Source organism: Protopterus annectens, chromosome 1.part0 (genome assembly GCF_019279795.1).
Source record: "Protopterus annectens isolate FY-2018-M chromosome 1.part0, PAN1.0, whole genome shotgun sequence".
NCBI classification, from domain to species: Eukaryota; Metazoa; Chordata; order Ceratodontiformes; family Protopteridae; genus Protopterus; species Protopterus annectens.
The window spans coordinates 1,137,425,722-1,137,441,423 of NC_056725.1; the positions used below are offsets into that span (position 1 = coordinate 1,137,425,722).

Below are 15,702 nucleotides of genomic sequence, written 5' to 3' on the forward strand. Positions count from 1 at the left end.
AATACCAGTAAGTCTCGGATGGCTGCCTGAGTGACCTTCTCTCTTGGTCAGTTCTTCCCCCAAGAAACAGGCAATGAACAAGCCTAACTGACTAAAATAAAGTTGATGGTTGGCAAAAAATGGGAGATAAACAGAGAAAAAGAATAGCTCACTGCAAATCACAGTCAGCAATGCAGTTCTACAGATACCTCTGAAACAGATGTTAACAATTCATTAAGCAACACAAGTAAGCCTTCTTTCATAAAGATGAACTACCCCAGAATTAGACAAATAATTTTGGAAGAGAAAAAATGCATTGTTATTCCTAGGCAAGCAGTCAATGCCCTCTCTACCCTTGTAGTCTTTAATTAGTATAACACTGAACTTTTCAGAAACTGCTTTGAAAAACAGTATCTATTAAAAACAATAACTCTTTACACCTTTAATTATGAAAAATTGTAAATATGCCAAGGCCCTTTAAATATTTTTAATTGCATAAATTGCACAAAAAAAAATTTAATAAATAAGAACTGAACGTCGAGCATTGCCTATCTCTTGCCACAACTTATACTGCAAATACTATTCAAGATCTTCCCCTGAGAAAATGATTCTAGTGTCATTGGGATGAAATCAAACTGCAATAAATAAATTATGTAAACATTTCAAAATGAATTACACCAATCTAGTCGTATACAAGTGAGCACAATTTGCTGAACAGTATTTTCTCCTCTGTTTTATGAAGTGATTTTATATATATATATTGTTTTGGGTGACAAGACATTCTTTAAAATACTATCAAAAGCAAACGAAGTTTAAAGTTTAATTCTCATAACGTTTCACACAGCGACTTGCTACAACACGTCTGCTCTTTCAAAGGACAACCTACAGGGTGTAGGCTAGTAGTGAATCCCTCCCCATATTGACTTGGGGCCGTCCTTGACTCCACCCCTACTCTTCATTCACTCAGCGCCATCCCGGAAAAGGAGCTTGTAGGAACTGTTGTTTCTTTTGTCGTTTCGGCCGGGACTTGTTTGAGTTGCACTTTTTATTGTATAATTCAAAGAATTAAATATATTCGTATAATATTTAGCGAATACGAAGTTTTTTTACAACTTATTATTTTAAAATTCTACATGGCAGGGAATTTCTGGCAGAGTTCGCACTAGTAAGTTACTGTTTGATTTTTAGCACATTGTCTAATAGGGCCTAGAGCTCAGCATGCTGTCATTTTCCTTGAAAGTATATAGTTATATGCATTTATTGTAGTTCTACATTGGGATTGTTTTTAAACATTTGCTTTGCTGTTTTTTTTCAGGGTGGGGCTTAAAAGTCTGCATACTCACTAATGTTTTCGTCTTAAAGTCAGATAGACTTTCTGTATAAACGGTTCTTAATGGTACTTTAAGAGAGAAGACTATTTGGACATGTGCTACTTCTTCTTCTTGCTTGTTAACCACTAACTAATGTTTACTTTATGAGTTAGATATGTCTGTTTTTCACTTCACATGAGATGAATGCAGAGAAGTCTGCTAAGATGATCTGCATGCTTAGCAAACCTCTCAACCTCTTAGTGCAAGAAATATGGACAAAGCCCGACAAAATGGGGGGGGGGGGGGGGCAAAACAGGGACATATTGTATGTATTGCTCTTATAAACTTAAAAACAAAGTTGCTTGAATAATAAGGTTTGTTTTAACTTGCATTTTTTTCTGAAGGATATGAAGTCTGAAACTCAAATGTATGTCATTATTTAATGACTTCAGTCCTCAGATCATCCCAGTGATTTGCCAGAAGACCACAGCTTGTATGAGGAACAGATAAAAATATGTGCGAAAAATCTGGACATTTCTGCGAAAGTCTGGACAGTTGAAAGTTATGCTTGGTATATTACAGTAAGTGTAAGGATTAGGACTTGAACATTGCTTCCCCTTCCCCACAAATTATTGTGTCAGTAGAGAGGCTATTTCCTTTTTCGTTGCTCTTTTCTGAAATGGCATGGTGTAGTCTGTGCCCCACAGTACTACAAAGGGGAGTCTTCACTACTCTCTGGATAGAGGGATGACAACTTCTGCTTTCTGGTGACATCTCTTCCTTGTAACAAAATTTCTTGCTGCTTTCTCACTTTTCAGATCTTCTTGTACAATTAGCCATAGGTCTTTTACTTGATTTTGTTGTTACTGTTTCCCCTGTGTATTCTTTCCTTTGTTTTTACTTCTCAGATCTGTTATTTTGCACTGAATGTAAGCTGCTGTTTAGACAGTTGATCCAGTCTTACTAACTCTCTCATCCTTTCCACACCATACCAATGTGATCATTAACTCCCTTACTATCATCCAGTTGGCTCACTTGCTTCTTCAGTGAGGGGTGAGAGCTATTTGTTCCCCAAATAGAGATTGAGAGCCTTACAATCAATTCATTCTTTGGCCAGGGTGAGAGCCTAATCGGCTCATTCCCTTTGTAGTTGAGAGTCAAGTGCATGTGAGTGGGAGCTAGTCGTGTATGTTATCCTAAATTTCCTCCCCTAAGCAAATGAAAGTCCCACCATTGCTGCCTCTCAGGGGGTGCATTTATGATGTCACACACGCCTACCGCCTGGCTACGCACCACACTGCACCCACACTGCACACAATTGGGCTTGATAGGCGTATTCCTGTAGCTGATTGCCAACCTTTCTGTAATTGTTGCCAATGCAGCAGGCCGACATGGCAACCTCTAAGTGGGCAAGCCTGTGTCTGCTGTTTACTCCCATTATTCCATGTCTGATCCTTCCTGTGTCTGTCAGGCATGGTCTTATCTCTGTTATAATTTGGTCTTAAGCCTTCTTTCCCACTTGGTCATAGTTTTAGCACCGTCTTGTGCATAAACCCTTTTGTGTTGTGCTATTAGTTCTTTCCAATATGTCTGTGGTGCTTCTTAAAATGAATTGAAATGGACTAATCCTAATGCTGACCTTTGTTGTATGCCACTTATAGGTTGGTACTAGGCTATCAGCCCTAGGGCCTATACAAGCCTAGCCATAACAATTCCCTGGCTATTTCTTCCCACAGTATTTACTTCCCTGGACCCCTGTCTAGCAGGGTGACTGACGTGATCCCGCGGTGAATTTCCTATCTCCCATACAATCATCAAGGCTCCTTTTGAAGATGGCCAAAGAGCCGCTCTGCTTGACATGTATGGGCAGTCTATTCCAGAGTCTGGGGAGTCTCTGGGTCAGGAACCTATCCCTCCGGCATCTTTTGTTCATTGTGATGACAAGGTTTAGATCCCTGGAGCGTGTGTCTCTGAGGGATTGGGATTTCTTAAGTGTAGCATGTCCAACAGCTCTGGGTTTGACATGGCCTCCTATGTTAAGCAGAGATCGCCTCTGAGTAGATGATATGTGACAAGAGTATAGTTGGAGTGTTTTTTTTTTTTTTTTTTTTTTGACTGTCAGCATAGGGTATCTGCTTTAGACCTGTGATTCTTTTAGTGAGGTATTTCTGTGGCCTTTCCAGTTGTTGCAGATGTCTTGAGTGGTACATAACAAATGGGGCAGTGTATTCTATAATGGGTCTAATGAGGGATGAGTACAGTGGGGTAATGACCTCCTTTTTTTCTGGATGAAAAGCCCTTGGTGATGAGGTGTGCCACATAGGATTTCCTGACTGTTGTGCCTGACTGTTGTGCCGATGTGGTTATCGAAGGTGAGACCACTGTTCACCTGTGTCCCTAAGTCTCTTATCACACTTTCAGTGTTTAGTGTACTGCCACCTATGTGGTAATTCACGGGTACATGTTTTTTCCACAAAGGGGGTAACTGTACATTTCTTGGCATTGACCTTGAGCCCATGGCTCTGGTACCAAGCATTTGTTTTCTGTAAGGCCCTTTTGTAGAATATCCACATAATTTGGGGATTCAATAATGGCTCCCAGTTTGCAGTCATCATAGTGCTGACCTGTACTTCAGAGAAGTAGATGCCAAACAAGAGTGGTCCCAGGACTGAACCCTGAGGTACTCCACATGTCACGTGTCTGGAGCTGGATTTGGAGTTGGCTACTTTTACAGTGTGGGTTCTGTTAGTAAGCCAGTTGGCAACCCATCGAGTGACATAGGGATTAATGCCCGGCTAAGTAAGTTTATCTATGATTCCAGAGTGGGGGATGGTGTTGAAGCCCTTGGCAAGGTCCACATAGGCTGTGTGGACCACCTTACCCTTGTCCACAGCTTTGGAGACTGATTCAAAGATCGTCCCTTCACAAACCCAAACTGCGTGGGGTCCAGTGTTTGAAGGTTGCCAATGTCTTTGTTTATAAGTTCCATGATAATACATTCCATGCCCTTGCAGATTAGGCTCGTCAGACTGATGGGACGGTAGTTCCTGGGATCCAAAGTGGATCCCCTCTTGTGGAGTGGGATAACTGTAGCTGTGCGCCACTCAATGGGCATGAAGCCTGAGGTGAGGCTATGATTAAACATGACACTTAGGTGAGGTGCCAGTTCATTTTGTAGTTCATTTAGTACACAGTCTGGGATGTCATCTGGTCCCATGGATGCTGTATTCTTAGCTTTGGAGAGTGCGTTTTTTACCTGTGTGGCCGTTATCGGAATTTGGCAATCTTTCGGTATTGAGATGTTCCCTTTAGGGGGTGAGAGGGGGTGAAGTTTGCACTGAATCAATCTGGCAGGATGTTGGCAATATCCTTGATCAGTATATTTAATGCCATTCTGTTGTAGCTCAGAGCAGATCTGAGCATTGCCATTTAGATTCTTGACATAGCTATAGAATGCCTTGTGGTTGTCTTTGGAATCTTTGGCAATTTTATTTTCGTAACTAACTTTGGAGGATTTTATAAGGGATCTCAGCTTCTTACTGAGGCTGGTAAGGGAGATTTTTGCATCCTTGGATTTTCCTCTTTTCTGCAACAGTTTCTTCCTTTTGTTGCCAAGTTTGTTTATGGCAAGGGACCACCAGATTGGCTTCCTTCTTTTTTTAGAGGAGAGCGTTTTGGTAATATTGGGGACGGCACGATTCATGCCCGAGTGGATGCTCTGGTACACTGCCTTAGTGTAGGATTCAGCAGTCGAACTTTCAGTTCCCATCTGCATGGGTGTCATGAAGTTTGTCACTTTTGACTTGAGTAGCATGAAGTTGGTTTTGGAGAAGTTTTTTTATGGAGGTTTCCTTACTGGGGGGGTCGGGGGGGTGGGATGTGGATGTCAAGGGTGATTAGCTTATGGTCAGACCTGACTAACGAGGGGGTGACCATAGGTGTGGAGCATCGATTTCCCATGTTGGTAATGATCTTTACCCATTCCCTTAAGGGAATTTGTTTTTACTGCAGTCGTCTTTGTTTTATTGTTTAGCTAATGTTTTCTGCATCCAGTGCTCCATAACACGCCACAAATCTTACTGACTTTATCAGTAATCTGTTGTGTGTTGCCATGTCTGATGCCTTGCATCCGTTTTGGTTATTTGATCATGAAACTCCAGTCAAGTCATCTGAAATGACATTCCTGTTGTACTTTCTTGTTGCCATAGGTCTTTTGTCCACTGCGTTTCTACATATTCTAAAAACTTGATTGATCAACAGTGATTCCTTTCTTTTCCTAATGACCGAGGCCAGAAAAGTTGATCATTTTTAAACGTAGATCTTGCTTCCACTTTTGTCATCAAAACCTTACCACTTTCCATGATTCATTAAAATCTTAGTTGATTGTTTAATCTATTCTGCCTTAGCACTAAGTGTTGTGTTACTGTAGTTTTTAGAATTTTTCAGTACTGCGTTCTGTAAAGGAACCTGGTTCAACCTCTTTCTCTGGGCATTTCTGCTGCCTGAATTTTTCAGGGTGCTCCTCTTTTCTTTCATTTGTCAGCCCTTCTTTTTTCACTACACTGGATATGTCAGCCCTTATTCTTTCAGTTATTTGTCCCCTTGTCGTTCTCTGTTTCCTTATGCATCTAAAAAAAAAAATGTTTTGGTTGATGTAGCTATCCTTTCATTTTTAAAACCATTCAATACAGATTGTTGTATAATTTCTTTATAATACATGTATGATGTTTGTGTGTATGATATACAATGCACATACGAGTATATAAGTAAAGTGTAAACATTATGTATACCTATGCGTAAGGCTTATACGTTATGCATCCATAATTGTATAGCATACATACATTTATGCTCGTGGGTGAGGTAGAGAAGATTAGAAATTGACCAGCAGAGCAGATTGATGTTGAAAACACAGTACTGTAAGCATTGTACTAGAATAGGATAGGATAGTAAAATGTGAGTCTTGGATGTGCCCATTCCCTATTAAAATGTCTGCACTCGTAATGCCTCTTGCCAACACTTAGAAAAAGACCACTACAGGAAAAGAGCTAATCTCTAACATCAGTCTTCTCCTTTAATCTTTTTTTTTTTTCTTTTTTGCACCCCATCACTCCCAAAATTATATCAACTCTGAGATCCCCATAACTCAGTGAAGAGGAAACATGAAGCCTAAATTTAAAACCCTTTTTTTCAGGCATTCAGTCTCTGTGTTCAGGTCCCAACGTTTCACATGGTTACCAATGTGGTTCTCATTCTGTGTTCTACTCCTGTCCTGTGGTGGAAGTGCAACTCGTTAAACATTTGTTTTTCAAAAAGTTTTACTGAAAACATCAAACTGTTTCAAATCTGAATTTCATTGTTCAGAAAATGTATTTCTCTCTGTACAATACCTATTGTTTTTCTGTTAGTCTTTTAAGGTGAATTATCCGGCACTTAAATGTTAAAGGTCTGCAGCCTGTAGATAAAATGCAGAGTTTGAATCCTTCCACCTCCATTTGCCTCACTCGGATAGTACTTCTAGTTTACCCTTGAAAAGGGAAGCTTTCTCCAGTGAGTTTACTTGGTTGACAAGTGAAAGAATAGAATTTAAAATCGGGCCCTTTTGAGGAGTTAGTCCCCCTAAGTATTTTTCCAGAATTCTTGAGCAAGGATACTGAGAATTATTTTCTTCTGTTTCATGTAAAATGTTTGGCTTTGTAGCAATTTGTTGCAGATTGTGGTGACTGACTAATGCCAGTCGTAGGCGTTCCAGCTTTTGTATCCTTTGGAAAGTGGTTGAAACTGCAGTACTTATCCTGTCAACTTTTTAAGTATGCAAGAGAAATATTTAAGAGATGCTGTAAGAAGTTGAGAGGGCAGTGTGGTGCAAAGTATGGTTCTTACATCAGCAAGCTGAGATACATTTCTGGGCCATTATATATGAATTATTCATTCACTCGATCTCAAGCAAATATCCAAAGTGTCAGCCCTACAAGTAATTGTGTGTGTGTGTGTGTGTGTGTGTGTGTGTGTGTGTGTGTGTGTGTGTGTGTGTGTGTGTGTTCCTTTACTTTTTCACCTTATGCTTGAGACTCAAAGTTTGAACAGCTAGATGTGTGGTAAAAAACAGTACATTACTGTTGATGTGTATTTTTAATTTTCTAAATGGAAAAATGTTCCTTTGTAACCAAGTAGCTGTTCTGGCAAGCAAAGAGAAACTGGGGATATTAAGTAGAGTCCACAGTTTAACTATGGTGTGATCTTCCTTCGTAGTTGGATAAAATGTGACATATTCTAATCTGTTCTGCATTGTGCAAGACAGTATAATATTCTGCAATTTAAAAGATAAGGTTGTCTATGACTGTAGTTTCTTTTGATTCTTTTGCTTGTTAGTGTTCTAGTATGGTATGGTGTTCATGATGTTGCAAGCCTACTCACTGGATTGATTATATATATATATATTTATTTTTTTTTTTGAGGGAGCTTGACTTAAGTTTCTCTTGAGGAGTCTAATGTTTCAAGAAATAGACGTAGTAAACCAAGTATAAAATAACATTTTAACCATGTCCAATCTCCCTCCCTAAGTGTTTCACACTTTGCCCATTGGTTTTGCCTTATAAGAAGTAGTATATTGTTTCTTATTTTGAAGATGCAAAGCGGACTATGGCTGCAGTTTTTTTAAATTTTGCTTGTTGGTGCTACGGATCTTGTGGTAATGTCAAACTGTGCTACACTGATTTAAAAGTAAAGCAGTCTCAGTTTAATATAACAATACATAAAAATTATCGTAGTCATTAAATCTGCAAATTAAGTCTTCTGCTGAGACTTGTTCATAGACCGAATTTTCTGAATGCTCTTACAACTAACTGCATCATTTAAAATCCTAGACATCCAAAAAAATAAATCCTTGAATAGGTTATTATGACTAGACTTTCTCTTTTTTGTGCTACCCATACCTCTCAGCTTTTCCTGCTTCAAACGTTTGTCCATACCTCATAATATTTTTGATTTCATAGGTTCAAGCCTAGCCCATAGGATTACTGTGGCATCGTGCCACCTGACCTTAGTTTCCAGTGCCTCTGTTGAGCATAGCCACTGGCGTGATCCCCGGGGTGAATTTTCCATTTCCCATTCACTCATCAAGATTTCTTTTGAAGAGGGCCAGTGAGGTGCTCTGCTTGACATGTGTGGGAAGTCTATTCCATAGCAGTCTCTGTGTTATGAACCTGTTCCTCCAGCATGTTCTGTTGATTGTGGTAATGAGGTTGTGGTCTCTGGATCATGTGATGCAGAGGGATTGAGATTTCTTTAGATGTAGCATTTCTAACAGAGCTGGGTGAGACATGGCTTTGTAAGTCAAGTAAAGATCACCTCTAAGTAGGCGATATGAGACTGAGAATAGTTGGGAGTTTTTGAGTCTGTCCATATAGGCCAAGTGTTTAAGGCTTGATCCTCTTTGTGAGGTACATTTGCGGCCTCTCCGGTTGTTGCAGGTGTCTGGTGAGGTGCATACCAAATTGGACATTGTACTCCATGATTGGCCTAATGAGGGAAGAGTAGAGGGAGATGACCTCATTACTGAGGATTTTGCATCCAGGAAGAAAGAGATGTGTCACATAGAAGGACTTTCTGACCACAGTGGCAATGTGGTGGTCAAAAAAGAGGTTGCTGTCAACCTTTGTTCCCAGATCTCTTATAACTCCTCCTGTGTTCGGACCCGGGTTTTTCCCAAAGGGGAATTTTCTGGTAAATCACTCCTTATTTATAGTTAGATGGTAATGCCAGTCATTAAAAGTTTTATACTTATTGTTCAAAAAATGCATATTGATGCAAAACTTTTTCTATTACCCTTTTTAAGTGAGACTATATTTAAAATTATCCCCCCCCCATTTTATTTTTGGCTTTGTCTAGAATTCATGACCAAAAAGAAGTTGAAGATACGGTGCTACATCAAAACATTCAGATCTGTGTTTTAGAAAACCAGAGAGAAGAGTACTAGGTGGTTCATGTTGCATTTGCTTGGTGCAGGTTCTTCTGCCTTTCAGTGTTTTCCTTGAAGGAGATTGGAAAACTGACATGCTGTTTGCAGTCTCAACACACACTGTCCTTTGATTTTTAAGGCTGTGGGGTCTAGTCACATACCAGGTAACTGGATTAAGTTTTGCAGTACTGACACTGCTGCGAGGCATAAGGGGGAGGGATTGCTGTCCTTCAGATGAAGTGTTAAACTAAAACCCCACCTGCCTGAGTTGGTTTTGGCTCAGATGGATGTAAAAAATTCCAAGGTACTTATCAAAATAATATGAAGTTCCCTGGAGTCCTGGCTAAATGGTCAGTATGAATACTACCTCAAAACTCTCATGAAAAGAGACCATCTGTCTAGAGGGACGTACCCAGTCAAAGTATTTACATATTAATTGTGATTGCCAGAATGTCACTTCTTTCAGTACTGTCTTTGCAGGCTATTTTAATGCATCAACATCTTTGTTGCGGCTAATACAGCTGAACTTTACAGCTTTATCTCCATTATCTTGGAGGTTTCCTCCCCCCAAATCCACCTAGTCACCTTTTATACGAGTATTGCTATGCATAAAGAAGTCATTCTTTTTTTAACTTCCATGTAAGTAGAATGGCAGTAGTGTGTCATAGCCATTTTGCACAGATTCTGGAATCCATGTTTGCATTTTCAGTTGTTTTAATTACTCTGGTTTGTGTTCTTAGAGCAGTTCCTTAACTATTTTAACAGTAGTTGTAAATGCTCAACAAAATAAACTAGCTGAACTGCAGGTTTTTAACACTTCCAGTTTTTAGTCCAAGTGCTGACAGGCTCTCTCCCACATTCTTCCTGTGGTTTCAAAGCTGTCATTGCAATCCAGGAACTGTCAACTGGCCACTCTTGCTTAATTATTAACGGACATTTAAATTACCCTAATATTCCCTGATATTTGCAGTGGGAAGATGAGTTTTATCTTGAATACTGGCAAATGTGCTGTATTTATTTAAACATAATTCTTTACATTGCAGCACAGAACAAAGTAAGTCCCAACTTTTTGTTCTTGAATTTGGGTTTTGATATTTTTTCTTTCTGCTGATGTACATGTCTTTCTGCATGACATTTACCCCACCTGCTTTGTCTTGGTTACTGCTGTCTTGACTTGTCACACTGGAGAGTACCAATGCTTTGCCCAAGCATAATCTGAGTGTGTTTTTCTGTGCTGTCAGTATTGCCAGAATCGCTAAGATTATGGGATTCACTGTTCTTTTTTTCCGCAAAAAAATGGTCTTTCATTTTTAACTGCTGATTATGGGTAGATTAACATATGTCATGCATTCATATTCCTTTATTGGTATGGTACTTGTCTCATCAGCTAGCTATAGTGTTTCTGTAGGAAAAGGAGTCTGGAGCTACCACTGCTTCTTGTAGTTTAAAAAAAAAAACTCCCATAACCATATATGTTGTGATTCAGGTCTAAAGAGACTATATGGTTCTGTAAGAAACACTTTTCACATGTTGAGGTAGGAAAATAACATTATCCCTTAGCTGCAGAACATGATAAAATGGGCTATCAGAATACCAGCTTTGTTTTGGCAACTTTTTGCTCTCTGTACTTAAGAGCCTGTATCTCCATAATAGTTCAGTATTTCTTGACAGCATTTTTGGGAAATGTTACTGGCATGCTTATCTACAAAACTCATTTAGGTAGGTGTCCTACACTCAAAGGAGCAACTGCATCTTGAATTTTAATGACAAAAAACTTTAATATATTTTTATGTCTTGGCAAATTTGAGGAATGAAAAGATTATTTTTATAAGGAAACACACACTGCTTTTATTTCTGAAATTGAAATCACAATGCCTTAAAATGGAGAACATCAGCATTTGTGCTGTAACAGAGACCTGGTTCAAAGCAGCAGAAAGCACCCCTACACTAACTCATTCCACAACTTTCGGCCCCAGAACTTGGACCGAAGTTCCAAAGGTGGTGGTGTTTCCATATTCATAAAGGTTGCGCACACCTCCAGACTGGTAGCCCAACATAATGCATCACAGATACTTCAGGTGTAGCTAACATTGGGTAACTCAGCAATTCAGGTCGTAGCCTGCTATGGGTCCCCAACCATGTCCCAAGAGGCACCCTGGAGAATGTTGGGGTCTAACCTAACCCACTCATACTGGGTGATTTCAACTACCCCTCCATTAACTGGCAAAACTACTCGTGTACCAACACACTTGCCCAACGTTTCCTGGAATTCATTAATTCCAGTGCCCTGGACCAGCTCATTCTTACCCCCACTAGAGGTAGCAACATCCTTGACCTGGTCATTACTAACATGGGCGACCGTTGCTCTACACCAATAGTCAACTTCTCCCCCCGCAAAGGTAACCACCATGAAAAACTTCTCTAAAGCTAACTTTGGGCTATAAAAACAGAAGTGGAAAACTTACGGCACCCATGCAACTGGAGAATAGTTGCATGACCGCTGAATCATGCACCAGTGCACTGTACGAACACAAATGCATGGATCTCTCCATACCCAATAGAACCAAGACGCTCTCCTCTATAAAAAGGAAGCCAAACTGGTGGTCCCCTGCCATAAACGAACTCTACAACGGAAGGAAAAAACTGATGTGGAAGTAGGTGAAGTCCCAAGACTGGAAAAACTCCTTTTTCAGCCTCAACAAAAAGTTGAGGTCCCTACATGAAATCGTCTAAAGTTAGCTATGAAAACAGAATTGCAGCAGATAGTAAAGACGACCACAAGGCCTTCTATAGTTATGTAAAGAATCTCCATGGCAATACCCAGATTTACTCTGAGCTACTGCACAATGGTACCTCCTGTACCGAGCCAGCAGATATTGCCAGTATACTGGCTGACAGATTCAGTGCCAACTTTACCCCTCTCTCCCTCCCCAAAGGACCAATCACAGTATAAGTAGATTGCCAGGCACCCAGTATTACTGCTGCACAGGTTAAAACAGCACTGTCCAAGGCCAAGAATACAGCTTCTATGGGATCTGACAATATCCCTGGCTGTGATCTACATAAACTACAGAGTGAACTGGTACCACCCATTTGTGCCCTGTTCAATCACAGCCTCACTTCAGGGTTTGTCCCTACTGAATGGCGCACTTCTACGGTCATCCCTCTCCACAGAGGAGCAACTACAGACCCTGGGAACTATCTAGCCTGACAAGTCTGATGTACAAAACTATGGAACGCATCATTAATGGACCTAATAAACAAGGATATAAGGAATCTCCAAACTCTGGATCCCACACAGTTTGGTTTTGTGAAGGGTAGATCATGCTTGCTTAACCTGGTCGACTTCAAGTCAGCCACTAGAGCTGTAGATGAAGGCAAGGTGGTTCATACAGCCTACCTTGATCTGGCCAAGGTCTTTGATACCGTTACCCACTCAGGAATCCTAGAAAAACGCACTAAGCTAGGCATCAACCCCTGTATCACCAGGTAGGTTGCAAACTGGTTCACAGAACCCACAGTATGAAAGTAGCTGACACCAAGTCAGACTGCCAACCAGTCACGAGTGGAGTTCCACAGCGTTCGGTCCTGGGTCCTCTCCTGTTTGGTATCTACTTTTCTGAAGTCCAGGCCAACACGAGGGGACTCTGGCTGACAAAAGTTTGCAGACGATTGCAAGTTGGGAGCCATTATTAACTCCCCAGGTGATGTTGACATCTTGCAGGAAGGCCTCACTGAGACCAACGACTGGTGTCAGAACCATGGCTTTAAGTTCAGTGCCAGAAAAATGTCATCATCCCCTTTGGGAAAAACTCTTTTCCCATGAATTACCACATCAATGGTAGTCCACTGAACACAGAAGGCATTATAAGAGATCTGGGAACACAGGTTGGCAGCAACCTCTCTTTTGACCACCACATTGCCGCTTTGGTCAGAAAGTCCTTCTATGTGGCACATCTCATTACTAAGGGTTTTGCATCGAGGAAGAAAGAGGTCATCGTCTTCCTCTACTCTTCCCTCATTAGGCCAATCATAGAGTACAATGCCCCATTTGGCATGTACCTCACTAGACACCTGCAACAACTGGAGAGGCCACAAAAGTACCTCTCAAAGATGATCATAGGCCTTAAATAGTTGTCCTATATGGACAGACTAAAAAAATCAACTATTTTCTCTCTCATATTGCTTACTTAGAGGCAATCTCTGCTTGACTTACAAAGCCATGTCTCACCCAGCTCTGTTAGAAATGCTACATCTAAAGAAATCCCAATCCCTCCGCAGCACACGCTCCAGAGACCTCAGCCTCATTACCACAGTCCGCAGAACATGTTGGAGGGACATATTCATAACCCAGAGACTGCCCATGTTATGGAATAGACTTCCCATACATGTCAAACAGAGCACCTCACTGGCCCTTTTCAAGAGAAGTGGATTGGCCTAATGAGGGCTAAGTAAAAGGGAAGCAATTACACTCCCTAGATCAAGGCACAATCCCCTTGTTTATAAGCTGTGCAATATAGAAAGTTCACCCTTGTCCATATTCAAGTGCTTCTTAGATCTGTGGATGAGAAACAGAAAATTTACCCCAGGAGTGCCTTCTGTACTACTACTGGGCAAAAGTAGCTCCTAAATGTGATCTCGTGCATAGATCCCCTCAAATTATTTGTGGAATGATCTCTGTTATTCTCATGAATTTTATTGACCATGGGAATGGCTAAGGCCACTTTTTATAACCAAATAGAATAGGTTAATTGCGGGAACTAAAGGGGAAATTGGCTAAGCTGAAAATGGCCCGCAAGTGTGTGTGTGTGTGTGTGTGTGTGTGTGTGTGTGTGTGTGTGTGTGTGTGTGTATATATATATATATATATATATATATATATATATATATATATATATATATATATATATATATATATATATATATATATATATATATATATATATATATATATATATATATACACACACACACACACACATACATAGTGGTACAGTCACCTGCTAGTGGTAATTGCCTCTTGTGATTGCCAGAAGTGAAAATGTAATAGCCACAGCGCTGATTTCCATTTGCTATTATAGGATATTCCATCCAAATTGTCTTAAATAAATGTATGAAATGATTAAATACACACAATTGTGTTGTGGTATGAGCAGGTGTGCTGTTATCACTGTTCACAGAGATGGCTGGTTTCATGCCAGGTATGTGAAAGAACAGTCATTCATAGTAATATAAATTCATCTTTGAGCTTTCTGACACTGAGCTCTGCAATAATCCTTTACTGTTATTAGCACAATTGTCCTCTTGTGTTTATCCATCAACTGCCTGTCCAGACAGTTTTGGCAATCATGGGTAATTGCCAAACATGATAAAAAGTAACCACAGTAATGTATTTCACTTTGCTGCTGCTTTATGGCCCGTCCATATTGGCCCCAATAAAAGTAAAGAAAATGTATATTCTGCTGTGTGCAGTGTCTACCATTGCTACTGCCCATTTTTTCTGGTTTCCTTACAAATTAAAAGAGAGCACCATCCCTGCAGATCAGTGCATCTGCAGCTCACAGTAATTTCTATGCATATGAGATTACTGGGAAAGTATTGTGATCAGTTGATAAGAGAAACTAATCACAGGTGCTTAGACTGCATAGTAATAGGATATAAACTGGCTACCTGGGTCCTTCCCCACTTGTTAGGCTAAAAGTGAGAAGTTATGCTCATAGATAACATAATTTCTCTCTTCCATTGTAGTTTATTGACCATTTGGGCAGTTTTCCCATCTTTCAACTTTCTGGTCTAAAAGCCAGCATTTGCGCTTGTTTCCCACTTTTCATGTAGCTAGTCTAGTCTAGATACAAACTTGCTATATCCAGGACTGTGTGTAAGCTTCTGAGCGGTGCCAAAGTCTGCTCTTCAATTTTTCCCTTAGATCTGCAGGTTCTTTCCTCTCCTGCACTTTTGCTAGCGTATTAGTCTACCACTTTACCAGACTTCTTGTAGCAATAATTGTAGCACACCCAAGTGCTACCAGCTCTAAACATTCTACAAGGAAACAGCTCCAGTACTTATTATTAATGCCCACCCCTCCAGGCATGTCTAAAGGTCAGTTCCCTGTGGTTTCTCCTATTAACCTGATGAACTTGGGCATCCTGAGGCAATATAGTAACTGCCTCATGTACACTGACAACCCTCTTCTCTTAGCTCCCAGCACTCAGACTTGCGAGAGATGCACTTATATATCCAAATTGGAAGCCGCGCACTCTCTCTAGCCAAAACCAGAATAGCTGGTCAAGAGGAGGTCAACACTAGCACCACACTACATGGAACACACACTAGCACTGCCTTCACATAAAAACACAAACCACACACCCACCTTCACGGAGAGACTCAGTAAAAATCTACCCAAACAGCAGAGACCTCCAAGGCAGAAACGCACTCGACCACCACAATACAGCACTA

At 40.5% G+C, this 15,702-nt stretch overlaps 1 protein-coding gene across 1 annotated transcript in view; it reads left to right on the plus strand.

The window, feature by feature from the left end:
* The first annotated feature begins 904 nt into the window (after window positions 1-904).
* The window catches only part of CCNC (cyclin C), a 956,952-nt gene continuing 942,154 nt past the window's right edge, over window positions 905-15,702 (plus strand). The window contains exon 1 of the mRNA XM_044065080.1: window positions 905-1,144. Coding sequence (XP_043921015.1) covers window positions 1,113-1,144 — 32 coding nt within the window. The 5' untranslated portion in view covers window positions 905-1,112. The remainder of the gene's footprint in view (window positions 1,145-15,702) is intronic.